Source organism: Natator depressus, chromosome 22, assembly GCF_965152275.1.
Source record: "Natator depressus isolate rNatDep1 chromosome 22, rNatDep2.hap1, whole genome shotgun sequence".
Classification (NCBI taxonomy): Eukaryota; Metazoa; Chordata; order Testudines; family Cheloniidae; genus Natator; species Natator depressus.
In genome coordinates this window covers 3007986-3035638 of record NC_134255.1, presented here as the reverse complement: position 1 = coordinate 3035638, position 27653 = coordinate 3007986, and the positions used below count along the sequence as shown (strand labels likewise).

The 27653-nt window shown below is 51.8% G+C and overlaps 1 protein-coding gene across 2 annotated transcripts in view; it reads right to left on the bottom strand.

Moving 5' to 3' along the window:
* Positions 1-34: 34 nt before the first annotated feature.
* Positions 35-27653, bottom strand: part of ESAM (endothelial cell adhesion molecule) — an 89932-nt gene continuing 62313 nt past the window's right edge. The window contains exons 2-7 of one of the 2 annotated variants that reach the window (XM_074936887.1): positions 22769-22926; positions 17716-17929; positions 13992-14147; positions 7414-7536; positions 6147-6285; positions 35-3689 (exon numbers count right to left, since the gene is read on the bottom strand). In XM_074936887.1, coding sequence (XP_074792988.1) covers positions 3230-3689; positions 6147-6285; positions 7414-7536; positions 13992-14147; positions 17716-17929; positions 22769-22926 — 1250 coding nt within the window. In that variant the 3' untranslated portion in view covers positions 35-3229. The remainder of the gene's footprint in view (positions 3690-6146; positions 6286-7413; positions 7537-13991; positions 14148-17715; positions 17930-22768; positions 22927-27653) is intronic. The other variant, XM_074936886.1, reaches the window with a different exon arrangement.

Sequence of the window (27653 nt, the reverse complement as noted above, 5' to 3'; positions counted from 1 at the left end):
CTGCTTAGAGCTGAAACGGTCCAGTGAGTGAGACAGCTCTTTATCTTAGACCTCAGCTAAAGCAAACAAGTGGTGTGAAGTTCTGACTCACGCAAGAGGCGGCCACCGCTAATCGCACGCTGTACCACACTGACCACGCTCTTGTGGGCCCGCCTCAGCAACGCCTTCAGCTCCCCGACTGCCCCGTGGCACAGCCCAGGGACCCCTCAGCACTGACAGGGGGTTTCTGGGGAAGGGGCAATGCGCGTGTGGAGGGAAGGGGGAAGCAGGAGTCCCAGAGGAAGGCCCTGGTTCGAAGGACGGGACCCCTTCTTCCCATACAGCATCGAGGGCCCAAGGGAGAATGGCCATTGGAAGACTGGGGTTGTTCTGAAAAGGGAAAGCTGGTTCCTACAGCCAGGAAAGAACTGTGCTGGGCTGGTTAATAATTAACAGTGCTCCAAAAACCGTGCCTGCCGCTTCCACCCAAACCCCACCAGCGCAAACAGCGCTGCCCAGATAAGCCAGGAAACAGAGGGCTGGGAACAGAGTTACTAAATAATACATGCTCGGCTGGGCGGTAACATGCAGCTTTCCAGACAGAGCTCGGCTCCTGCTCAGCGGCGTGCGGAGGAGCGGGGATGACCTCCAAGGGGCTGGCCCGGCCCGCAAGCAGCTGAATGATCCTGAGTGGGATCCCTGGGTGCTTCCGGGCCTGGCCTGGCTCCTTCTCAGGCTCAGGTTGACCATCCCCGGCTTCGACTCTCCAGGTTCTGCGGCTTCCATAATTTGGTTCAAGCTATTCCTCCTTTCCTGCCAGCCCCTTATCTCTGAACTTTTCTTTCTTTGGTTCGGACAACACTGGTTTGGGGATGAAGTAGGACAGACTGCAGTTCATTTGCACTGGGCGTCTGACCTGGCTGGGGGGAGCAGTGTTGTTAACATGGGCAATGCTGCTCCATGGCAGCTACTGGCGCAAAGTTTGCATACAGCTTTGTTTGCCTACAAAGAGAGCCAGCGAGAGGAGGCGGCAAAGATCTTGAGCGCTTCCTGTTTACCGCTTGCCCCGCCTCCCAGAATCACAGCTAGCTCGGCCCTATTTTAAATACAAAAACAGGAACACTTTTAATGATCACTTATGAAAAATATTACATTTTGAAATTGTACAGAAAAATAATCGTTCAGTGCCTCCCCATCGCACCCAACAGAAGGGTCTGATGGACATCTAGAAACAGCCAGCATGAGATGGATTAGAGGGTCCAGGCTGGAAGAGTGGTTAGTATCTACAGGAATAAATTATGTTATCAAAAAATAAAGCGAATACACAAGATTTAAGAAGTCCATTGAATAAATCAAAATAATAATTGCACAGTATGATTTCAAATGCTGAAGGCGTCCTTAGAAATCAGTTGTTAGGATATTAGGCTATAAGGTTATTCTAGAGTGTTACACGCAGGTTAATAGCACATGCTCACAACCATCTCCTGAAGGGAAGCCGCAGAGGCCCCGTTACCCAGGGCAGGGCCGGGCCTCGGGTTCAGGAGCCTGGGGGATCTTTACAAAGTGCAGCTCCACTGAGAGTCCCAGCGGAGGAGAACAGACCCCAGGGGAGACTCCGGCCTGCCTCCCAACACCAGGAACAGGCGGCTCTGGAGGACTCAGAGAGCAGGCGATGGGATGGGGCGGGGTCCCTTGGCCTAGGCAGAACAGGTCTATGGTGTCAGTCCGGGCAAGCAGAGCCCGACACCTACCAGCCACCAGGCTGCAGATACAAGCCCGGGGAGACCCAGAATGAGGGCAGGTCTTCACAGCAAGACCGGAGGGCAAAGCCCTTGAGTCCACACAGCCCTCCCTCAAGGCCCTGCACCTCCACCAGCTGGTGACAGGGAAGGGGCACTCTCTCCCCCGCCGACCCCATAGCCCAAGGGGACTCTCCACTAGGTCACCTCTCCCCCAGCAACTCGCTTCAGCCCCATGGCTGCTGCTCCAAGCAAGGCGCAGGCCGATCGCCACTCTCTGCGCCCCTCATGGATACCATTCGCCAGCCACAGGTAAACTCCCTCCAAGCACTACCAAAGTGGCACCATGTGGGGTCGCACGCGGGAGGTCCCTGTCCAGCCACAAGGGCAGAAGCAGAAGCTTAAATCCCACAGACGCCATTGGCCACGCAGTCCCATCTCCCCCCAGCTAGCAAGTGGATCTTTCAAGCCCTGTGGTTATGGCTCCCTCAGGCTGGAAATAACCCAGCCTAAACTGGGGTCAGCTCAGCCTTGCCCTGCCCTGCGCCAGCCCGAGGGAAGGACAGCTCTGTGTCTACAGGTTCCAGTTCTACCTGACGCTGAAATCCCTGGGATGGGTTCAGACCATCTGATCTCAGCAGGGCTTTTCCTACAACAGTGGTTTTCAACCTGCGGTCCGCGGCCCTCTGGGGGCCCACAGACTATCGCGAAAGGTAACGATGAAAACAAGGTTCCGGACCCCAGAAAAGGCATTCTGTTTTTCTGACCAACCAAAAGAATGTGAATACCCCCATCTACAGGTCAAACCCCGGACGTGCTGCTGTTACCACGCAAGCCCAGGGCCTTTTGCAGTCCAAGACTTCTATGGGAGGAGTCTGTGGACATAGGTGCTGGAGCTACGGGGGCGAGGGGGGCTGCCGCACCCCCTGGCTTGAAGTGGTTTCCATCATTGACAGGGCTACACTTTGGTTCAGTGGCTCTCAGCCCCCCGCACTGTACAAATTGTTCCAATATCTATATCCGCAGAACACCGTTTGAATTTCCAAAGGGGCCCGCGCCCCCATCCGAAATTTGTTCGGGGTCGGCAGCTGAAAAAAGGTTGAAAACCCCTGTCCTACAAGAAGCGGCAGGGGCTGAAGTCCACGGCAGGAACTAGCAACACCAAAAGCAGCGGCATTCCTTCAATAAACAGTCTGCTGGCTAGCAGCCTCCCCACAGGGAGGGGACCCGGGCTGGCTCCTAGCTCTCGGGGGAGTGGGCCGGGGCCGGAAGGCGTTTGGAAGGATAACCCCGGGAGCTGGCAGGGTGCGTATCTGAGGAAGCCTGTCCCTGGGACGCTCCTGCAGTCTGTGCGTGATGCCGTGCGTACGGCTCCCCCTCACATGCTCAGCCCTGATGCACAGGAGCTTGGAGGTGGCTTGGTCGCTATGTTTCCAGTCTGCTTTGCTTGGGATTAATAGCCATTTCCCCAGCCACTCCAGCATACAGAGGGCACCCAAGCTGCTGGACGCTTACACCAGGGACCCTGCTTGGCTCTGGGCAGGCACCATGACTGGCACCGCACCCATTCTGGTAAGGGTAGAGGTGGTTAGCCCTTGAGGGACAGTGGGTTCCTGCCGGGGGGCCTGCGGCTGTGCCCCATTCGTCCTGTGCAGAGTGTTCCTATTGCTTGGCACAATGCTGGGGTAATGGCTGCCGTTCATTCCTGGTGGGAAATAGAGGGGCAGGCTCTGGCTGGACAAGCTGGGAGTGGGCGTTAGGGTTCTGCTTCTCGGGTGGCTACAGGGAGGTTTGTAGCCCACTGTGCTGCCGGCGGCGGTGGTGATGGAGGCTGTGTCTGACGCGGGCTTGGACGGGCACAGTTTGTGGTCCCGGGTCGTGTGCACAGACGACAAGGTACCATTTTTGGAGACTATGTCAGAACCGGAACTTTTAGCCCAAGAAGGTGTCTTTGGAGCAACAGCATCTTCCCTGAAAAGGAAAGCAGAGATGGAGTCAGTGCCGGGAGCCAGCGACGGCGGGCAAGGTCTCTGTGTTGTCACACTCCCTGCTGGCCTCGCTCCTAGCCATGGAAGGAGCCGAGCATTACTGGAAACTCGACCTGAGACTTAAAGTACCAACATGCCTCCCAGAAAATGCTCCAGTTGGGCCATTCCACCAAGGGGGGACGTATAAGCAGATGACAAATGATTGGCAAGCATTGGGTCCAGTGATCCTGAGCACAGGCTGCCTGTAGACTGGACTGCTGGGGGTTTGGACTCTGAATATTTGGTTCTGTTAACAATTTACATTAAAAACATCAAAGGGACATTAAAATTGCAAAGTCAAAGCACTCAAAGTTGGGAAATGTTCGACTGAAAGCTGCCCGTGCAACCTAAAAGTTAACCTTGAGATCCATGGCACAGACCTCTACCACCCCGGCTCACAGAGCAATCGGTAGCAGTAGTTGGCTGTTATCCTCCATAGAGCAAGCACCAGAGTGTGATGAAAGAGACTTTGCCAGCAGGTTTCCCAGCTATTTTCTGGCAGCAGAGGAATGTAGAGACTCAGGACTCGTGGGTTCAATTCCAAGCTCTGGAGGGAGTGTTCCCCATTGGTTATAGACCCAGCTACCCCCACCCTGTCTTTCCCCGTGTCCCACTGTTGCCCCGCATTGTCTCCTGAATCCCTCTGCTTCCTCCGCACTCTGGGCTCTTGCCCCTTTTTTCCTCATGGCTCCTCCAACCTTCCTCTCCCCATATCCTGCCCCTGCCTCCTCCCAGCATTCCAGTCAAGCTGGTTCCTCCCTTTCCTTCTTGGTGCCTGGGTGCCAGTGAGGGAGGATGGGACTGATTGCACAGGGAGACAGGCAGTCTGCTCTCTGCTCCTGTGCCCAGACTGCTGCAGGCCCTGGCAGCAAGAAGGAGCAATTGCAAAGAAAACCTTGCTCAGCCCCCGCAGCCCCAGGATGGAACATGCGAGTCACACTGTGCACATAGGACGGTGTATGTGAAATGTGCTCACACGTGGGAACTGTGAGGGGATGGCTCCCCCCCTGCAGGCTCCTCCCCTCCTGGGGCTAACTCTCCCTTCCAAGGATCTAGGTCACTTCAAGCATTAATGCTCAGTGCAGATGGAATCTTCAGTGACATTAGCTAGTAAACTAAGAACTTTACTAAGCATTGTGTGAATTGAGATTTTTCAAAGGCTCATCAGTTGGCCAAAATTGGGTAAATTTTCATAGGAACAGCAAAAGGCACATCCTTGACACCAGAGTGACCCCTAGGCCAAATTTCAGACCCCTGCACTAAAGCATGGAGGCACTGGAGCTTTTCAACTGAAAGGTTGTATGAATTTTTTTTTTAACATGGCCAAAACAATGTATTTTTCCCAAATCTCATTCTCAGAAATGGCTGAATTATTTTGGTTGGAACACAATTCAGTCTGAGGCAAACACCTGTCCTGGAAAATTTCAGCCCACATGATTTAAGTTTCCCACAGTTACATGCAACTGAAAACAGGGTCTTATAATGGAAAGTGTCAGGTAACCTTAACTACAGGCAGTGCTACTAGAGGTATTCATAGATTCCAAGGCCAGAAGGAACCTTTGTGATCATCTAGTCTGACCTCCTGGATAGCACCGGCCAGAGAACTGCCCCCAAATAATTTCTAGAGCAGAGTTCATAGAGAAACATCCCATCTTGATTTAAACATTGTCAGTGATGGAGACTCCACCACGACCCTTAGTAAATTGTTCCAATGGTTAATTACCCTCATGGTTAAAAATTTACACTTTATTTCCAATCTGAAACTTGTCTAGCTTCTTTGTTAGACAGAAGAGCCTATTATTAAATATTCGTTCCCTTTGTAGGTACTTATAGACTGTAATCAATTCACCCCTTAGTCATCTTTGTTAGGCTAAATAGATTGAGCTCCTGGAGTCTATCACTATAAGGCATCCTTTAATCATTCTTTTGGCTCTTCTCTGAGCCCTCTCCAATGTATCAACATCTTTCTTGACCTGTGGACATCAGAATTGGACACAGGATTCAAAAATAAATAAATCTGGGTTTTAAAAAAAATTGTCATCTGTTTAACCTTTAGGTGTCTGTTTTCAAGCTTTTCTCCTCACTCCAGAGGGCTAGAAACGTTTTTTACATGAAAGCTGAGAGTCTCACAATAACTGCATGACTCTGGGAGCTGGGACTTTATTACAAACACCAAATAGCACAGGGCTCCTGAGAGTTGGCAACTCTGTAACAGCATCCCCAGCCTCAAAGCAAATGGTGGTTTTGTGCCCGTGATGCCTTTCCGGCAGTTAACACTCATCTTCCCTTCCAGCAGGCGGGTCTGCGCATGCAGCTCTGTGACCCGCTGCCAAGGGGCCACGGAGGGACTGTGTCTGGGACGTTTCACATGGGCTTTGCCAAGCAATGCGGGGATTCTCACTTGATCTCATTGGCCATTTCCTCCTGCGGGTCTTTCTTTTTCTTTCGATAGACGAACATTTGGAGAACAAACAAGATAATTAAGCCGACTCCAATGAGAGACCCCACCACGGCTCCAGCGATCACGGCTGCACTGAGCGCTACAGAGAGAGAGAGAGAGAGAGAGCGTAGAGAGAGGAACGCCAGGGCCAGAGCAATGCAGCACCAAGCCAGCGTGAGAGGGGCCGGCCTGGCTGGCTGCTGCACGGCAAAGCTGGGCTTCTCCCACTTGTCTCGAAATGGGGCAAGGGGAAGTGGTGGGAACAGCCCATTGCTTCAGGAGTGGGGCCGTCCCACAGTACAGAAGTCCCCTTCTTTGACGTCCTCCAGGATCCTACTGGCCTTTGCTGCCATCTGAGCAGGGTGTGCTGGCGGTAACACTCAGCCAGTGTTCATTAAAGTTACGATTTGGTCACGGATTCCGTGACTTTACCGGCCCTCTGTGACTTCTACGCTTCAGGAGGAGGAGGCGGGACTGTGCGCCCCTGCCCTGCACCTGGGGCTGGCTGGAACCAGGACCCTGCAGCCCCAGCCCCGCGGCTTCCGCCAGTGGCTGCAGCCGGGCCGTGCGCCCCAGCCCTGCAGTGTCCCAGGCTTGGCGGGACTGCAGCCAGGACCATGCGCCCCAGCCCTGCGGCTTTCACCAGGGGCTGCAGCGTGTGGCTTCCAAGGGCCATTGCCTCCCCGCCCCCGCGGCCGTGCACCCCTGTCCCGCAGCTGGGCCAGCTCTGGAGCAGGGGCTGTGTGCCCCCCCCGTGGCTGCGCCCACCGCTGCAGCCACTGAAGTCAAGGCTATGCCAGGCTCGGCCTGTCAGTCCCCCCCTCCATGGGACTCCATTCCTCCCCCATATCTAGCCCTGCCCCCGGTTATTTGTAGTAAAGTAAAGGACAAGTCATGGCCTCCATGAATTTTTATTACCCATGACCTGTTTGTGATTTTTACTAAAAATAACCGTGAAAAAGATCTTAGCCTTATGAATAATTCCCCAATCTTGTGCATGGTTCACACACTCCAGGTCTGCAGCAACATCTCCCAGGTCACAAGTACATCACATCCCTTTTGAGCAGGCTGGCATCCCTCAGCCGTTCCCAGGCTCCTCCCCTCCTGGGGCTAACTCTCCCTTCCAAGGATCTAGGTCACTTCAAGCATTAATGGCAGGTCTAATGGCCACGTCTCCTCCGCTCCGAGGCTCCAGGATTGCAGAGCCAGTGCTCAGGAGCATACTCACGTGAATTCACCTCCAGGGTGACGTTGCACTTGGAGCTGCCGGCCACATTTGCTGCCGTACAGACGTACATCCCAGACATCTCCTTGGAGAGATTAGTTAGCATCAGGGTCCCTCTTGTGAGGTCTGCAAAATTCAGAAGAACGAACAAGAGATCCAGAGAGCCTAAATCACTGCTCAATGACATTTCATCCCACCTGCCAATGGCGTGCAAGGGGCGCAGATGTATTAAAGCTATCAGCTGGGAGGCCGGCATCTCTAAGGGGGCAGAGTTAAGGTTGTGATCATAGAATATCAGGGTTGGAAGGGACCTCAGGAGGTCATCTAGTCCAACTCCTGCTCAAAGCAGGACCAATCCTCAACCAAATCATCCCAGCCAGGGCTTTGTCAAGCCTGACCTTAAAAACCTCTAAGGAAGGAGATTCCACCACCTCTCTAGGTAACGCATTCCAGTGCTTCGCCACCCTCCTCGTGAAAAAGTTTTTCCTTATATCCAACCTAAACCTCCCCCACGGCAACTTGAGACCATTACTCCTTGTCCTGTCATCTGCTACCACTGAGAACAGTCTAGATCCATCCTCTTCGGAACCCCCCTTCAGGTAGTTGAAAGCAGCTATCAAATCCCCTCATTCTTCTCTTCTGCAGAGTAAACAATCCCAGTTCCCTCAGCCTCTCCTCATAAGTCATGTGTTCCAGTCCCCTAATCATTTTTGTTGCCCTCCGCTGGACGCTTTCCAATTTTTCCACATCTTTCTTGGAGTGTGGGGCCCAAAACCGAACACAGTACTGCAGAGGAGGCCTCACCAATGTCCAATAGAGGGGAACGATCACGTCCCTCGATCTGCTGGCAATGCCCCTACTTATACATCCCAAAATGCCATTGGCCTTCTTGGCAACAAGGGCACACTGTTGACTCATATCCAGCTTCTCGTCCACTGTCACCCCTAGGTCCTTTTCTGCAGAACTGCTGCCTAGCCATTCGGTCCCCAGCCTGTAGCGGTGCATGGGATTCTTCCATCCTAAGTGCAGGACTCTGCACTTGTCCTTGTTGAACCTCATCAGATTTCTTTTGGCCCAATCCTCCAATTTGTCTAGGGCCCTCTGTATCCTATCCCTACCCTCCAGTGTATCTACCTCCTCCCAGTTTAGTGTCATCTGAAAACTTGCTGAGGGTGCAATCCACACCATCCTCCAGATCATTAATGAAGATATTGAACAAAACCGGCCCCAGGACCGACCCCTGGGGCACTCCACTTGACACCGGCTGCCAATTAGACATGGAGCCATTGATCACTACCCGTTGAGCCCGACGATCTAGCCCTGATCTAGTGATGTGGTGTGCAGGAGCTGTGGCGGTGGTAGCGCACGCGTGTGGGTGAAGGAGGAAAGGGGATGGACTGTTCAGTGGCTTAACATTACAGTGCTTTGCTTTTGTGGGTCTGATAGGTATGGGGCATCCTTCGCCGCTTCACACGGAAGCGGTGTGTGTAAATGTACTATATCGGAGCTTAGCCATTTTCATAAAGCGACATTATTGAACAGCGCAATCAAATAAACGCCCCATTTGCCCAGCACTCTGGTTCACGGACCAAAACAACCCCCGTTTATTAGGGGAGCGCACAATAGTTAAAGCTAAACACCTCTGCCCCTGCTTCGAGAGCCCGGCTCCTAACAGAGCAGAGAGGACCACGCTGCTGCATCGCGAAGGAGTGCTTGGCAACGAGGTGCTGCTTGAAGGTTCATCCCCAGTGCTGTTGCATCTCTGACGACTGCAGTATTCCCTGACCCAGAGCTCAGGGCATGAGAAAGAGGCCACCGGTACCACAGCGAGAGGCGTAGGTGCTTCTATGTGAACTGAGGCTCGTGGGGACGGAGCTTGTGGCAGGAAATGTCAGAAATTTAATCCCCCTTCGAAAGGGCAGAGCGCGCGCTGTGTCCCTTCCTGGTGCAGAAGGGATGTTTAGCCACTTTATCCACAGGTGCAGGAGCTTGCAGCTCTGCTAGCAGACCAGTGAAAGCGTCCAGTGTCCCACACTGCTGGGTTTCTTTTAAAAGAGATGTTCTCTAAACCATGCAGACACTGCGGGGGGGGGGATGTTTTGCACGAATCCTGCCCATTGCCAGCTGGCCTAAGAGGAGGCAGCGCTTGCAGAGCCCGTGTCGCCTTTCCGTCCCTGCAGCGGCACCCAAAGCGGCAGCTGCGTTCCCGACAGAGCCCGTCTGACACGCTACGTATCGGTGTAAGCCTCGGGGCAGCCTCGGAACCCTGCACCGGGGACCACAGGCTCGGGGGGGGGGGGGGTTGGCCCTCCTCAGAGCTTTGGAAAGGAGCTGCAAGATGGCAGCGATCGTCTGCCGCTGGAAACAGGCCACAGCAGCAAGTGCCAGCCTGGCGAACAGCCATTCACACAGAACAAACTTTCCAGCACATGGCTGCACGCAGGGCACTCCTCAGCTTCCCATCTGCTCCAGTACAGAGCACGATCGGGAGAGGCAACATCCCCAGTCAGTAACCAGAGCCAGCTGCCAAGGCAAGACCCTCCCTGCCAGCATCAAGGGAGACCGAACCAGGGCCCTTCGCTCTACAGTTTGCTTCCTCTGTCTGACACAGCCCAAGCCTGTTGGCCTTTAGCACTTGCAATCAAGCCTATTTATTCTGCCAGGCTTTTCAGGGGAAGACGGGAGGGGCAGAAAGGAGGTATCAGTCTGGGGTGGGGAGTAATACTCCAGGGGCATAGTGATTTCTCAGGGGGTGAATTACTCGATTAACGGAAAGGCACAGGAATACATTTCTGTTGGCCTCCTTAGGTTGGCTTTGTATTAAGTTTATTGTACACATGTGGCAGCTGCAGGGTTTATTTAGATTTCTGCGTGTGCCTTAAGCCGCAGACTGCGGTAGCCAGATGGGTTTGGCACCATGGTTAAACTCAGACTCTAGCCAGGGCCACGAGATCGGAGCCCCACCAGCAGCCTCCAGCTGTCCAGGTCTCGCCATGTCCACACCGCAATTAAAGGACGGAGACGCACTGGAGCTAGCTTTGATCTCGCTAGCTAGGGAAGCATAAAGCACAGGTGGCCATGCGGGCTGTCCCAGCCCACCCGAAACCTGGGTATGTACTCGAGTGGCGAGCCCATGCTGCCACAGCTACACTGGATCAAAGCTAGACTGGGTCCATCTACACTGACTGCAGTGAAGACGGGCTCCTAAGGTCTCTTTGGCTAATCTCAGTGCCGTGTGGAGTTATGCAATCAGAAACCTAGGGGAGTCTGAGCAGCGCCAACCATCCTGGGGCCCACAAAGGCAGACCGTGCCACACTCCCCCATGTAGAAACCTTAGGGAGTAGCAAAGGCCCGGCTTGCAGTGACTAGCAGGAGGCACAAAGGCCGCGCCGTGGGACACCCCCCACTCCACCCCCCTCGCTTTACACTGCACTCAGCACGTTATTAAGCTACGCTTACACCAGCGACACTGTTTCCATAGTAACTAATGCATTTCAAAGAGGAGAAGGGGCAGGGGTCTGAGTGGGAGGGAGGACAAAAAAGGAACCACATAAAACCAGCTGCACAATCGCCACGGGTGGTGCTGGCAGCAAGAGATTACACCTGTGTCCCCGCCTCACACCTGTGCTGACTGGGGCTCTGCCGACTGTAGAGCAGCCCACAGGCTACGTACACACGGGGCACAAAGAGCTGAAGGGTACGGCTACAACGCAAATTCAGGTGTGACTGTCATGTGGTCGGCACACCCGTGTCCGCTTGAATCTAGCGAGCGCAAGTAACCAGAGCGGCATGGACCCTGCACCAGGCTAGCGACCCGAGTAGATCCACAGAGTGGGTTTACATGGGGGCAGATAGCCCACGCTGAAGCCTGTGCCACTGAACCAGCACTACCCATGGTTATTCGTGCTAGCTAGATTACAGCTGGCACAGGTATGCCAACCCACGCAACAATCACAACCCCCTGCGCAGGGCAGATGGACCCGGAGTGACTTGAAAATTTCACACCTTCCCCACCCCCCTGGCATATCCCCTCCTCTCGTCACACTTCGCCCGTTAAAAAGCTGTGCCCGTGTCTCCTCTGTTCATACAGCACCTAGCGCCACAGGCTCTGATCCAAACGGAGGCCCCGAGGATCAGGGCCCATCTACAGGGTTATTGCCTGGAGGGCTGAGATGCTACAAGTCAGGAGGTAGTAAAGGAAAAGGAAAGCCGAGAAACAGCTAACGTGCCGTGGCTGTAAAGCGGGACACTAGTAAAAATAAACAGAGCAGGTTTTAGGGAGCCAGGGCTCCGTGTGAAGCAGCAATGAAGGAACGAGTGTATTTCAAGACGGCTGTGAAATGTCAGAAGTTCTGTTGTCAACTGGAATGACACTCATCCCGGAGGTCAGGCAAAGCGCCCCCAACCCGCTCTTCCATCGTAACAAGAGAAGCATAATTAGTGTCACTTTGGACAAGCGGTTAGTGTAAGGTTGATGGTGGGGGGGACAGCCAGAGACCATGAGCCCGCACTGACGCTTGCGTGGGGTTGTGACGAATTATGTTACCTGCCAGAATTGTTACTGTGCTGAAAACTATGTAGAGACACAAGGTGGGCGAGGTCATTTTTTTTTACTGGACCAACTTCTGCTGGTGAGACACGCGCTTGGTCCAAGAAAAGCTATGACCTCACCCACCTGGTCTCTGTAATATCCTGGGACTGACACACCTACAACCACCATGTAGGGCAGTGACTCTTCAAGAACCTGGCTGGGAGTCAGGACTCCTGGGGTCCATTCACAGCTTTGCCATCTACTGTGAGACCCTGGGGTGTCCTTTCACCTCTCGGAGGTTCAGCAACTTCCCTATGAAAGGAGAGAATCCCTGCCCCACTTCACAGAGGTATTAGCTTAACGGATATGGAAATGCTTGGAGATCCTTCGGTGAAACGAGCTATTGAGTGCATGTTGTATTCTCCTCCCAGGCTGCCTCAGGAGTCACACCTGTACCTGTACGTTTCCATGAGCATATTAAAATAATTTGTTAGAGAGGCCCAAGCTAACCCCCCCGATCCAACAACCCCAAACCTTTCCTAGTGGGGGTTGGGCATACTAAACATCCAAGGCTGACTGTGATCTCTGCTCTAGAGCCAATCAAGAAGTGAGATCAGAGAAAGGCAGAGAAGTCCGGGAAGCCGCTGCATGCCGAGAACCAAGCATGGCAACGGTATGCAACCGCCTGACAAGCGAGCAAGGGTGTGCTGCATGCCAGGTGGGTGAGCGCGCGCCACCAGGGGAGGGCACGTTGCTGTGAGAACCTGCCCTTTTACATTTCCTGACTTCTTCCCTTTATAAAACAGTCGTCCAGTATTTAATTAAACACAAGAGCCGACATCAGGAGCGGGGGGGACAATGCGAATTAGAAGGAATGACAATGACTAACAGAACTCCACTCCCGAAGAGGTCCAGCCTGTGTAAATCCCCAGGCAGTGGAAGAGGAATGCCCGCTATGCTATGCTGTGTGCTTGAGAGAAATCTGACTAGTTCAAATGCTAAATTCACTCATCTGACGTCTCTTCCCCCCGAAAGCCCCACTCGGTGTTGGGAGGATCGGTATCACTGCAGCGTCAACTTAGATCAGAGACCCATCATGCTAGGTGCGGGATACGTACACATTCATCGTAGAGCTTGCAATCTACACAGACAGGACAAAGGGTGGGGGAAAGGAAGGGTTGGGAGCTGAGGCCAGAGACATTCAATGACTTGCCCACGGCCACTCAGGGCGTCGGTGACAGAGCTGGGAATTCAACCCAGATCTCCCTCCTCCCAGTCCCTGACTTAACCACAATGCCACCCTTCCCCTCTGTTATACAGTCACTACCCTTCTGAATCAGGGTCCCTGTAAGGAACACACGTGACTTCCGAGAAGGCAGAGAGAGAAGGGAGAATCAGATCAAAAAAGGGAGTTTGAAAGATTCCATCTGTTACTGAGTGAGGACTCCCTGACCTTTTCTCCACCCCTCTGCAGCTCTGGATGTGGCAGCTCGTGAAGTTCCCAAGCAAATCCCCTGTCTGCGTGTGCTCAGAACAGTCACTTCCTGGGCTGCCGTTTTCCGTGCTCGGGCTCTGCCCAAATGGGGACTTTTTTAGCTTGAGAATTCAGCCCAGTGAGGTCCAGCCGTTTCAGAGCTGGGAGGGAAGTCAGAGTGAACACAGCATTCTCCCCAAGTGGTGGGGACGTTAAACTGCAGAGCCCAGAGATGCACATTCCCCCAGGTGACTGGCCCAGCTGGGTAGGAATGGAGCCAGGTGCACACACACAGTAGAACACACCCGTTAGTTTAATGCTGCAATGCTACCCCCCGTGCCTGGTACACGTGTGCAGCTGTTTGATAGCACAGAACGCCTAGTCCATGGACCTGCTCCAAGCTGGCCACAAGCCAGGCAAATGCCACAGGGAAGCCAGCGCCTGGTGATAATGATCCTCCTCCCCTTCTCCCACATTGCCCCAGCCTCTCAGACGCCTTGGTGAGAGCAACAGGGTTTCCTGCCTGCACCCCGGCAGTGCCACGATCCTGGTGCACTCAGGGTGGGGATTCCTACCTTGGGCTGGTGCGAAGAAGACCTGGGTGTTGGGGGCAGTGCGCTGCCAGCTGTACTTGGGGCTGGGCTTGCTGAAGGATGACTTGCAGCTCATGGTGACGTTGCCCCCAAGGTAGGGTTTCCCCTGGATCTGGCACGTCGGGGGGGATGGAGGAACTGGGGAGAGCAGGAGGAGAAGACGGGTTAGTGCCTTCCGAATGTGGACATCATTACAGGGCCTATTTCCAGCTGTAACTTGCAAAATGAAACAGTGCCATCTATTGGCCACAGGCAGCACGAACAAATCCATACTGACAGGTTTCAGAGTAGCAGCCGTGTTAGTCTGTATTCGCAAAAAGAAAAGGAGTACTTGTGGCACCTTAGAGACTAACCAATTTATTTGAGCCTAAGCTTTCGTGAGCTACAGCTCACTTCATCGGATGCATACTGTGGAAAATACAGAAGATGTTCTTATACACACAAACCATGAAAAAATGGGTGTTTATCTCTACAAAAGGTTTTCATAGAATCATAGAATATCAGGGTTGGAAGGGACCTCAGGAGGTCATCTAGTCCCACCCCCTGCTCAAAGCAGGACCAATCCCCAATCAAATCATCCCAGCCAGGGCTTTGTCAAGCCTGACCTTAAAAACTTCTAAGGAAGGAGATTCCACCACCTCCCTAGGTAACGCATTCCAGTGTTTCACCACCCTCCTAGTGAAAAAGTTTTTCCTAATATCCAACCTAAACCTCCCCCACTGCAACTTGAGACCATTACTCCTTGTTCTGTCATCTGCTACCACTGAGAACAGTCTAGAACCATCCTCTCTGGAACCACCTCTCAGGTAGTTGAAAGCAGCTATCAAATCCCCCCTCATTCTTCTCTTCTGCAGACTAAACAATCCCAGTTCCCTCAGCCTCTCCTCATAAGTCATGTGTTCCAGACCCCTAATCATTTTTGTTGCCCTTCGCTGGACTCTCTCCAATTTATCCACATCCTTCTTGTAGTGTGGGGCCCAAAACTGGACACAGTACTCCAGATGAGGCCTCACCAATGTCGAATAGAGGGGAACGATCACGTCCCTCGATCTGCTCGCTATGCCCCTACTTATACATCCCAAAATGCCATTGGCCTTCTTGGCAACAAGGGCACACTGCTGACTCATATCCAGCTTCTCGTCCACTGTAACCCCTAGGTCCTTTTCCGCAGAACTGCTGCCTAGCCATTCGGTCCCTAGTCTGTAGCTGTGCATTGGGTTCTTCCGTCCTAAGTGCAGGACCCTGCACTTATCCTTATTGAATCTCATCAGATTTCTTTTGGCGCAATCCTCCAATTTGTCCAGGTCCCTCTGTATCCTATCTCTGCCCTCCATCGTATCTACCACTCCTCCCAGTTTAGTATCATCCGCAAATTTGCTGAGAGTGCAATCCACACCATCCTCCAGATCATTTATGAAGATATTGAACAAAACCAGCCCCAGGACCAACCCCTGGGGCACTCCACTTGACACCGGCTGCCAACTAGACATGGAGCCATTGATCACTACCCGTTGAGCCCGACAATCTAGCCAACTTTCTACCCACCTTATAGTGCATTCATCCAGCCCATACTTCTTAAGTTTTCTCTCCCCCCACCCCACTCTCCTGCTGGTAATAGCTTATCTAAAGTGATCACTCTCCTTGCAATGTGTATGATAATCAAGATGGGCCATTTCCAGCACAAATTCAGGTTTTCTCCCCACCCTCCCCAACAAACCCAATCTCCTGTTGGTAATATGACAGGTTTCAGAGTAACAGCCGTGTTAGTCTGTATTCGCAAAAAGAAAAGGAGGACTTGTGGCACCTTAGAGACTAACCAATTTATTTGAGCATAAGCTTTCGTGAGCTACAGCTCACTTCATCGGATGCTCAAATAAATTGGTTAGTCTCTAAGGTGCCACAAGTCCTCCTTTTCTGTTGGTAATAGCTTATGTAAAGTGATCACTCTCCTTACAATGTGTGTGATAATCAAGGTGGGCCATCTCCAGCACAAATCCAGGATTTAACAAGAACGTCTAATCCAGAGCAGTCACGTAAGCTTGAAGCCTGTGCCCCCAGGCCCCACTATCCTAGCCCTGGCTCTGCTGTCACCGTCTGTTATTGTGAACAACCCAGAAAAGCACTCTGGCTCCAGAGGGATCTGCAATGCCCAGTAATTAGTTCATTTCCCTAAAGCACCAAAGCAACCACACAGCACAGCATCAGCGGTATCCCATGTTCCAATGGCAGGTTTACTGCAGTGAAACCAACCTCTTATCTGGTCAGGTGAGAGGTGCCTCACTGTGCCAGGCCAAAGGGCAGCAACAGCCAGATCCTGCGAGCTGTCCACAGACAACAGCAGGGGATGGAGTGGTGCTGAGGTTCTGTTTAAATGTTTATTTCTGAACTTTCAAGACTTCCCACACATTCAATATTGCTACAGTTCAAGATTTATGCCAGGCCCTGGTGCCACACAGTGCAACAAGCCCCGCAGTTAACTAGAATGAGAGACATGCTTCTAAATCTCCTAGGCTGTTTGGAAAGTCTCAGTTACAACATCAGAACACAGGCATTGCCAGACCGGATCAGACCCAAGGTCTAGTTAGCCCAGTATCCTGTCTCTGACAGTGGCAGAGGGTGGTGTAAGAACCTCACAGCATGATGCTGTGTTGTGATCTGCCCCCACATTAGGTCTCATCCGGATCGCTAGCAGTCAGAGACCAGCCCAAGACCTGAAGCAGGAGTTTTAATACCTTCCCAAAAAACTTCTTGGCATTAACTATGGTAACCTTGGGTATTCTAGGTGTCCATATAAATGGCCAATCCCTCTTTGATTCTTGTTCAATTTTTGGTGTCAATGCCATGCTGGGGCAGCAAGTTCCAATGGCTAACTATGCACTGAGTGAAAAAGTATTTGCTTTTATTGGCTTTGAATTTGCCACCTTTAAATTACAGTTACTGTCCCTTTGTTTGTGTAGAACAGAAGCTCCCAATGTACCTTCTCTAAACTATTCATTATTCAATACACTTTCTGTGTCCCTCCCTTATTCATCTCCCTTTTAACATAACAATCCCAAACTTTAGATTTTCTTTATAGATTCTCTGTAAGGTGTACGAATAGCTTACATTTCTCCCTCAAATTTAGTACCATTAAATTTAATTGGACTTCATGTTACCCCTTCCCCTAAGCTTGGTTTGTGTCTCTGAGATGTCTCACAATCATTTATGGTCCTGAACAACCCAAATAATTTTGTCTCATCTGCAAATTTTGCTACCTTACTGCTCCCCCGCACCTTCGCTTTCTGGATCATCAGTAATCGATTCGGGACATATCACCTTGAGGCACTTGCTCTTTACTTTCAGCCATGAGGTTTTATGTTAGTGCACCGGGCTATGGGGTGTGATCATGACAAGAGACCCTATCCAATTCTCCTTTCTACATTGCGCTCATCACCGTGGTAACCGACTGTCTTAGTGTTCCGGACCACAACTCTCCGTTTCTAGACAATTAAACTCAAGTCAGTTTCAGGAACAGTTTTTAATCTTTCATCTCTCTCCCCCAACAGCAACCAGCCAAGATGCCCACTGCAGGTGATGCTATCACAGACTGCCCAGCATGGAGCTGCATGTCCCATTTGGGGCCACCCTGGTGCCCTGCATCAGCCCCCACAGCCCCAAAAGGGCACATCTAGGGCTGGGAGGGAGAGCGCGAGGACCCAGAACTTACCCAGAACGGTGAGGTTGATGAGTCCAATATTTTTTCCGTTGATGGCATCTTCGTCCAGAATGTTGACCGTGCACATGTATTCGCCAGAATCCATTTCCTGGGTGTTGTTAATGGCAATGGAAATATTGAAGGAAGGCATGGGGTGCGCAAAGCCAGTCCGGTTCTTCAGGTATGTCTCCTGCACTTTCACCGTCCCGTCCATGTACGTCAGTATCTGAAAAGGGAGAGAAGAGAATACAATGCACCTGGGAGTCCTGAAGCCGTCAGGGGGCAAAGGAGTGGTGCAAGGGAGTTGCTTTGGCTTCAAGAGGCACATCTCCAGATTGCATCCGAACCACTAATCACCTGGGCCAGTGGGCGTGAAGAGGCAGCTTCACGGCAGTCAATCCTCATGATCAATCCCACTGTGGATTAGGGCTTGGGAAGCACACAAAACACGAGGGAAGCAAAAGAGAGCAACAAGCATGACCCACGGAGGTGAGGGTAAGGAATGGTGGAGGGACTAAGGGAGCTAGGAAAGAGGAGACTCTGGGATGGGGCTGATGAGGACAAATACTTTCCAGGGATCAGCATCGCTGAGAGAGGGCAGGACAAAGAGTAAACACGGGGAAGCCAAGACTATGCAGCTGAACATCCCGACGCTCCCCAAAGTGCTGTGCTCCAGTGAAATAGAACACGAGAGGGAGAGAGAAGTGGGCCAGGGAGAAAACGCCCAGTGCTCAGATGGCTTCTGGAAACAGGAGCGGTGCAGAGATTTCGGGAGGCTGTTCCAGAGAGTGGTAGGAGCTGCAGGGAAGAAGACTCCCGCACCAGTCGGGGGAAGCCCAGGGCTAGGTCAGAGGAGGGAGTGAGGCAGGGAGTGAGTGAGAAGATCTAGTAGGTCACCTGGGCTTTAAATCAAGGAGGGGCTGGATCTCGCCATGACCGTGTAGTGCCACCGAGGATGGGGTCACACGTCTTTCACACGACAGAAGGTGGGCACAGCAGAAGCATTTTGCACATGCTGCCCAATGGAGAGCTGGGAAGGCCAGTGAAAGGAGCTCCTGGGAGAGGAAAGCCAGCAGGAGGACACAACAGAGGTGGGGCTGAGGCAGACGCCCAGAGGTGATGGTAGACAGTGGAGTAAATTTAACAGCCATGACAAGCACAGCAAAAGCACAGACTCCCTAAAGGAGGCACCAGCGGCTGAGCCACCATCGCTGCAGGGCCACGAGCAAGCACGGCTGGTGAGCAGCATGGCAGAGTGCAGGACGGAGCAGGAGCTACACCTCTAACAAAGGTCAAGCGAGGCCTGAGCTTAGGTGAGGGCAGAAGGAAAATGAGAGTAGAGAGAAGCTGGGGGACAAAGCAGTTTCTGCTGGACTTCAAAGGGCTCAGATCCATGGCGGCCAGGATCCGGAGAGCCCAGAGCTACCAACGCCACTCACGGGACCGAGCCATTTCAACCAAACCGTCCCGCTGGACGAGCGAGAGCTCTCCTCTCTCAGCGCGTGGGAAGGAGTCACGATCCAGGCTCAGCAGTTCATCAGTTCCTGCAGCCTGTTCCCCACCTGACGCGGTAACAGTCTGGCACCTCACAGCGATGACGCTGGGTTGCTGTGGGGGTGGCAGGACCATCACACGGACGGGGGAGCAGGCGCCGAGACCTGATGGGCTCTTGAATCCAAACAAAAGCAGAATAGCGGCCTAGACACTGGCACCATAACGTCACGGCTGTTCCTCCAACAGTCCCAAGGTGAGGATGCTGCTCTGGACCGATGTGCGACTCACTGTGCAGGTACCGTTGGGTCAGCACATATTTAACCAGCCAGAACGCTAATATTTGACTACTGTTGTCCACAAGTCAAGCTACACTACAACGTGTGGCAGGTTCTGTTCTCGGGGCTGGTGACTTAGCCTTGAAACGCTCTGTGGGGTTGGTGCCGAACCAAGATTTCATTAAAAAAAGGGCAGCCATCAAACTTTGGAAGCATCCGTATATTTCTCGGCTTAGGGGACCTTCCTAGCTTCTGAGCTGGTTTACTTTTCCGGCTCCTGGTTCATAAAGACCCAGTGCTGCTTTATCGTTCTCATAACCGCTGTTCTCATGAGTTTTTAGTGAAACACGGCGGTTCTGACACCATCCCTCCCCCTCGTTATGGGAGAAACCCACGTGAGGATAGGGGGCAAACTGGAAAAAAAAAGTGGTAAAACTCTGCCAAGCTCCACCCACTTTATTCAATATCAGCCCCCACTGAGTCACTGCTGATGACCGAGTCCTCACAAATGAGCTCCCAAGATAGTGATGATCTCTGACCCTTCCTCTCCTTTCCTACATGAGGAATGAAATAGTTAACAATGGTGACCATTAAATCTCCATTGCTGGGCACTGAGTTAACCCTTCACTGGGAACAAGGGGACAATTCACATCTCTACAAGCGATCGCCCTTGGTTCTCTGCGGACTCAGGTAGACATCTCTGCATCAGTCACACTGGTGACACATCAGAGGCAAAGAGCATCCCCTGTCTCTCAGCCACGCTTTCTTTACTTAATACACACAAGACATATGTTAAAAGAACATTTCAGTTGCAAAGTCAAGAGCCCAGGAGTTGGGAAATGCCAGAACGAAGGCTGCCCACACACAATGGGGCAACCCTTCAAATTCTGAACATGCACCAGGAATCCACAGATTACAAAATTCAGAGACGTCAGTGGGACAAACCTGGCGACACAGGTCACAGCAGCTCTCCGGCTGCCAGGGACTGTGCCCAAACAGAGACTAACGTATTGTCTCCGCTCTAGGACTGGCACAGCCCGGCGACCTGGCAGTTCTGGGAGTGAGGGAGGTTGACTCTCTAGAGGGCGAACCCTTGGACAACACCAGGAACCCTCAGCACGCCGTCAATGCTGCAATGGAATCAGCGGGCCGGCTCCTCCCTTGGTGCAAGCCAGCGTCATGACAGGGACCGCGGCGGAGCGATGTCTGTTTGCGCAGGCAGAGTCACCCCCAGCAGGCAGCAAAGGGTGGGCAGGGCGGAGCAGCATGGCCTGAGGGCAGGAGATCGGAGACAGGAGGGCGGCCTGCATGCAGCACAGGGGAGGAGGACGAGACAGCCTCAGAGCCTAGAGCCCAGGGCAGCTTTCAGTCAGGCCAGGTACCCACGACAACTGCGGGGTGAGGGAAGGGAGCACTTTGAAAGGGCAGTGGCAGAGCAGGTCTGGTACAGCACAGGGAGGTCCCTTCCCTGGGCTCTCCTGGCCCCTTAGTGCATGCACTAGCCTGGCCCAGCTCCAGCTGTCCCTGCGCAGAACCCTTCCTATGGGCTCCTCTCACTTCTCACAGGCCTGGTGAGGCTGCAATGGGTCCCTCCCATCCCTCTCCGGCCCCAGGAATCTCTGCCCCCCGGCTCCTCCTTGCGACGTAATACACTATTGTCTGTGTCAGCGATCTGGTGAGCTCCCCGTGGAGATTCCCCCAACAGACACTCCTTTGTGCTTGGAGTCAGAACAAGCAGATGGAAATAAAACTAGTCAAGTAACAAACTGGCTCTGTCGAAACTGGGCGGTGCAACACCAGGAGTCGGCAGCACTTGAAAAATGCCACCCTCCCCCCCACCCTCACACACACACTTTCCTCGGCATTTGGAAAGCCCTGCTCACACCTGTGTTGCAATGCCTGGGACAAGGCCTTTTGTCTCACTGAACAGGCTTCTCCTCCACAGTGGTTTATCCCCAGGGTGTAGGGGAGGCCCAGGTATTGCAGATGCACCCAGGACATCTTTTGGGATGGCGGGAGCCCTGTTTTCTAGGACTGGGCAAAGAAAAGTACAAGGGTTTCATCAGAAACATGCGTGAACCTGGGTCGCGTTTACCTAGGAGGAGCCAGAGCGGTTCCGTGAGCAAATCTCACCGTTCTTGCATGGACATTTTGGAAAAGTTTCTGAATGGGAGGAGCTGGTGCCTCCAGAATCCACATTGTCCAGTCCTGGAATTGAACCCAGGACAGGAAGCTGGAAGACCCTGAGTTTTATCCCCACCTCTGCTGCCGACTAGCCTTCTACAGAACTTGGCAAATATTTCCTTGCCTCCCACAGCCCCAGTGACATACGTGGCCAACTCCGTTTGACAGACAGGGTCCCAGACTCAGGGGCGTGGGAATAATTTGTATAGTGGGGGGTGCTGAGAGCCATTGAACCAAACTGTAAACCACGTATGTGATGGAAACCACTTCAAGCCAGGGGGTGCGGCAGCTCCCCCTGCACTCCTACTTCCAGCGCCTATGCCCAGACCGAATGACCTGTCTAAGATGAGCAGAGCTGGTGTAGCCGTGTCAGTCCCAGGATCTTAGAGAGACGAGGTGGGGGAGGTAACATCTTCTATCGGAACAACTTTTGTTGGGGAGAGAGACGGTTTTGAGCTCCACAGAGCTCCGCTCCAAATCGGGGAGCATCACAGCTAAATACCAGGTGGAACAGATTTATTTAGCTGCGACGCTGAGAGTACCTGTCCCAGCCCTGAAGAAGAGCTCTGTGTGGCTCCAAAGCTCGTCTCTCTCCCCAACAGAAGTCGGTCCAATAAAAGATATTCCCTCCCCCACCTCGTCAGTCTAAGTTGACACAGAGACAAGAGGAGAAGCCAGGCCCGTGTCTAAGCTCCTAGGCCACTTTCCAGGCAAACACCTAGCTTCCCCGAGGGCTTGTGGGCACTAGAGGACGCAGCTAGGCAGGACTCCATGACCTATGCCACAGCAGCTATCAAGGGAGCCCACACTGGACGCACTCATTCACTGTCACACTTGCCCCCCAACGAGGTGCGGGTTACCATCACTGACTGCAGCTCCCTTAGCTCCCAGCTCCCCCTCCCAACCGAACAGGAGCACGGAGGAGCCAAGGGAGGGGAGCTGGTAGCTGAGGTGCAGCCAGCAGCTGACACTCTCACCCTGTGGTCACCAGTGAAGCATCTCCTCTCGCTGTGAGGCTCCTCGCCAAGCCCCCAGAGCGCCCCAGTCAGGCACAGCCGGAGCCCTGGGCTCCCCTGGGCGGTGTCCGCCTCTCTGGCCCCCATGCCTTTTACCTGCAAACGATTGGCTCCAGGTCTCTCAAGGACCCACGAGACATAGGGACTCCTCTGAGAGTCGCTCGTGTACCAGATCGGCAACACCACCCTCTGCCCTTGGATCGTAGAGATAGAGGCTTGTCCCACTCTGACTTCCAGTAGCGCCGAAGAGAGACCTGCAGAGACAGAGAGAGAGAAATTCAGTACTAAGGGTGCATCCTGACTCCCAGGAACCAGCCCTACTACATCCAAAACTGAGCATCAAACCCCACAGCCCCCGGGCACCCACTGAGATCCCAGGATCTTGCGGTGCACCAGGCGCAAGAGAAGGGGACGCTCCACAGCCGACAACACTGACCACTCAGAACGACGTGAAACAGGTACCACAAATGATACCTCGCACTGCCATAGCACGTGTAATCGGAGGCTCTCAAAGCACAGTACTGACCCTAGGCAGCCATCACCGGGGTGCCATGCTTAAAGGCTGCACCGAGTTTGTGCAGTATGAATCCTTTGTCAGGCTTGAAAACAAGCGTTAAGGGGACGAGGGTGGCATGTAGGGTCCTGTGTCCCCCCCAGGTTTGCTGCTTGGCTTGGACTGAGCATGCTCAGTAACACTGCTGAAGCGGGCTGCCCTCACTCCGCTCCCCCACTATTGGCAGACACAGGTCGTCTCCTACCCTCCTGGCACTTCCTCTCAGGGTAACGATTTCGTTGTCTGGAAAGTTACAAGCAAATCCGTGCAGGAGTCTACGACCTGCACCTGACATTTCAGAGCTGGAGCCCAACATTATTTTGCGCCTCACTAATTTACACACAGATTTTGTTTTTAAACACATGAAACTGTGGACGGGTGACTCCTCTGAACAATAAACCCCAAACCTAGTTTATGCATGGACTAGCTTTATAAAAACCATCAGAAACAAGGAAGCCGTGAGCATCGGTCGTGATCTATCTTGTGTGTATCCATCACTGTAGTAGCTGAGTGCCTCACAGTCGTCAGTGTATTTACCCTCCAATCGCCCCTGTGAGGCAGGACAGTGCTGCTGTCCTCATTGTACAGATGGCAAACAGAAGAATGAAGAGGCAAAGGGTCTGTTTTCATCAATCACATTTATAACGTGGAAACAGAATGAAGGCCAAACCAGGGATATAGCAATAAAACAAGCAATTTAAAACAAGCAATTTCACAAAGCTGAAAACAATTATGCGCCAGATCCACCGAGGGAAGAATTTAATCAGAGACACATGAATGATAATTGGGAATTGTTTAAGAACACTTTACTAGAAGCCCCAAAAGCCACAATCAAGGAAGGAGGCCATATTAGTTTAAAAACTGAGCTGGTTGAGAGGGAGAAGTGACGACAGCTATAAAAATAAAATATATAATAAACAGACGCAAGGGGAAGTCAACGGTAATTAATATAAATCAGAAGCTAGGAATTGTAGAAAATTGATAAGGGAAGCAAAGGACACAAGGAGAAATCTATGGTCAGCAGAGTTATGGATGATATGAAGGAGTTTAAGTATATTAGGAACAAAAATAATCCTGCCAACAATATTTGTCCATTACTAGATGGAAATGGCAAAATTATAAATAATAATTCAGAGAAGACAGAATTGTTCAATAAATATTTTTGTTCTGTATTTTGGGAAAACACAGACGCTGTAGTCATATCATATAACAACACTCTTTTCATTCCACTGGAATCTCTGGAGGAACTTAAACAGAAGCTAGTAAAGTTAGACATTTTAAAATCAGCAGGTCCAGATAACTTGCATGCAAGAGTTTTCAAAGAGCTGGCTGAGGAGTTGATTGGACTATGAATGTTGATTTTCAACAAATCTTAGAGCACTGCGCAAGTTCCAGAAAACTGAAAGAAGGCTAATGTTGTGCCGTTATTTAAAAAGGGGAAACAGGATGACACAGGTAATTATAACTGATCAATTTGACATCGATCCCAGGCAAGATAATGGAACATCTGACATGGGACTTAATTAATAAAGAATTAAAGGAGAGTAATATAATTAAAGCAAATCAATATGAATTTATGAAAAATAGATCCTGTCAGATTAACTTGATATCTTTTTTTTTTGGATGAGATTACAAATTTGGCTGATAAAGGTAACAATGCTGAGGTAATATACTTCGATTTCTGCAAGGTGTTTGACTTGGTACTGCATGACATTTTGATTAAAAAGCTAGAATGATATCAAATTAACACGGTACACATTAAAGGGGTTAAAAACTACCTAACTGGCAGACCTCAAAATGGAACTGTAAACAGGGAATCATCATAAAGCAGGTGTATTTCTAGTGGGGTCCAACAGGGGGTGCAAGGTGTTGACCCTAAAGCTATTTAAAATTTATCAGTGACCTGGAAGAAAACAAAATATTAATTGATAGCTAAAGTTGGCAGATGACACAAAAATTGGCAGAGCGGTACATACTGAAGAGGACAGGTCACTGATACAGAGCAATCTGGATCTCTTAGTGAGCCAGGCACAAGCAAACAATACGCGTTTTAATACAGCTAAATGTAAATGTATATATCTAGGAACAAAAGCTCTAGGCCATACTTGCAGGAAGCAGTGAGTCTGAGAAAGATTTTGGGGTGTTGGTGGACAATCAGCTGAACGTGAGCTCCCAGTGCGAAGCTGTGGCCAAAGACCTAATGCGACCCTGGGATGCATAAACAGGGGAGTCTCGAGTAGGAGAGGAGAGATTATTTTACCTCTGAATCTGGCAGTGGCACAACCATGGCTGGAATCCTGTGTCCAGTTCTGGTGTCCACAGTTCAAGAAGGATGGGGTAGGATCTGAGTTACTACAGAAAATTCTTCCCTGGGTGTCTGGCTGGTGAATCTTGCCCATATGCTCAGGGTTCAGCTGATCGCCATATTTGGGGTCGGGAAGGAATTTTCCTCCAGGGCAGATTGGAAGAGGTCCTGGGGGTTTTTCGCCTTCCTCTGTAGCATGGGGCACGGGTCACTTGCTGGAGGATTCTCTGCTCCTTGAAGTCTTTAAACCACGATTTGAGGACTTCAATAGCTCAGACATAGGTGAGAGGTTTATTGCAGGAGTGGGTGGGTGAGATTCTGTGGCCTGTGTTGTGCAGGAGGTCAGATGAGATGATCAAAATTGTCCCTTCTGACCTTAATATCTATGAATCTAGGCTGGTGATAAATTGGAGAGGGTTCAGAGAAGAGCCATGAGAATGATAAAGGATTGGAAAATCTGCCTTAGAGTGATACGCTCAAAGAGCTCAATCTGTTTATCTTAACAAAGAGAAGGTGAAGGGGTGACGATCACAGTCTGTAAGTACCTGCATGGGGAACAAATATTTAATAATAGGCTCTTCAGTCTCGCAGGGAAAGGTCTAACACGATCCGGTGGCTGGGAGTTGAAGCTAGACAAATTCAGAGAGGAAATAAGGTGTGCATTTTTGACAGTGAGAGTCACTAACCATTGGAACAACTCACCAAGGGTTGTGGTGGATTCTCCGTCACTGACAATGTTTAAATCCAGACTGGATGTTTTTCTAAAAGCTCTGCTCCGGGAATTATTATGGGGCAGGTCTCTGGCAGGTGCTATGCACGGGGTCAGACAAGATGGTCACAGTGGTCCCTTCTGGCCTTGGCATCTATCCCCACTGCAGCAGGGAGCTCGTCTCCCATGCGGGTAGAGGTACACGCACTTCCTCTGCTCGAGTGCGCTAAAAAATAGCAGTGTGGTCGTGACAGCCTGGGCTAGCTGCCCGAGTAGAGTCACGCCCAACCCCAAGGGCACGTACTCGGGAGGCCAGCCTCAGCCCGAGCTCGAGCAGAGCTGGCGTGTGTACATCCACCCGAGCTGGGACTTCCAGCTCCCAGCTGCAGTGTAGGGAGTTTATGGCACAACAGGAGACTGAACCCATGTCTCCGGAGTCCCAGGCAAGTCCACTAACCACTGGACCATCCTGCCTCTAATCTGATGTTTTTATTCTGATCACAGCATCTCATGAATAAAAATGCCTTAAAAGATGCTTTCTATGAACTCTGGGTACATAACATTCTTGATGCCAAAGCTCCTGTCAAAGGGTTTCTACATTAGCTGTTCCAAACAGGCACTCCTGCACTGTCTCCAGCTTCACAGCAACAAGATTCCACAGCAAGATGGGAGAGCTGCAGGACACTGAGCTCAGCAGCAGCTGGGTCCCTGCTCCCACGGTATTGAAGAGCAATGCAGGGAGGGAGCTTCCCCTGTAGTGCTGCTTCATAATCCAGCAGGGCTCCCCCTCCCACACCTCCTAGGAAAGCTGCAGAGATGTATTTGAGGCTGCCTGGTGCAGTTACAGGCAGAAGTTCAAGGGTTGAGCTGGCACAGGGGATGGGTGGGGCAGGGAAGTTGGCAGGGAGCAAGGTGGTGTTTTCATACCAGCTCAGCTGGAGCAACAGCAGAACAAATCAGGCACTCAGGTGGATGCCCAAACTGTTTAAACTATCTAACCTTTAAAGTACTGTATCTTTATTGGGCTTCAGAGTTAACAGCCCTTTTGAGATGAACAGGGGAATTCAGCTCTCTTTACAGCTCTGACTGTACCAACCTGTATGGGATTTGCAGGGTGAGAACAGGCTATAGGACGGAAGAGTTTGGAGGAGGCACTAGGAAGTCAGTCTGTGTGCACACGGCCTGAATGCTAGCGGCAGCCCCTCTGTAAATAGTTCTCTTAGTAAAGAGCCACTTGAGTTTGACAATCTGGAGCCCTCTCACGTTACGACTTAGCATGCAGTAAATGCAACAGTGACAATGCTAGATAACGTCAAACTAAGGTTCCCCTCACAACCACAAGGGCTGGAAACCCTGGTTATCTTTAGATGAAAGCTTAGCTTCTCCAGAATCTGAACAAGTCTTGGGGGGCTGC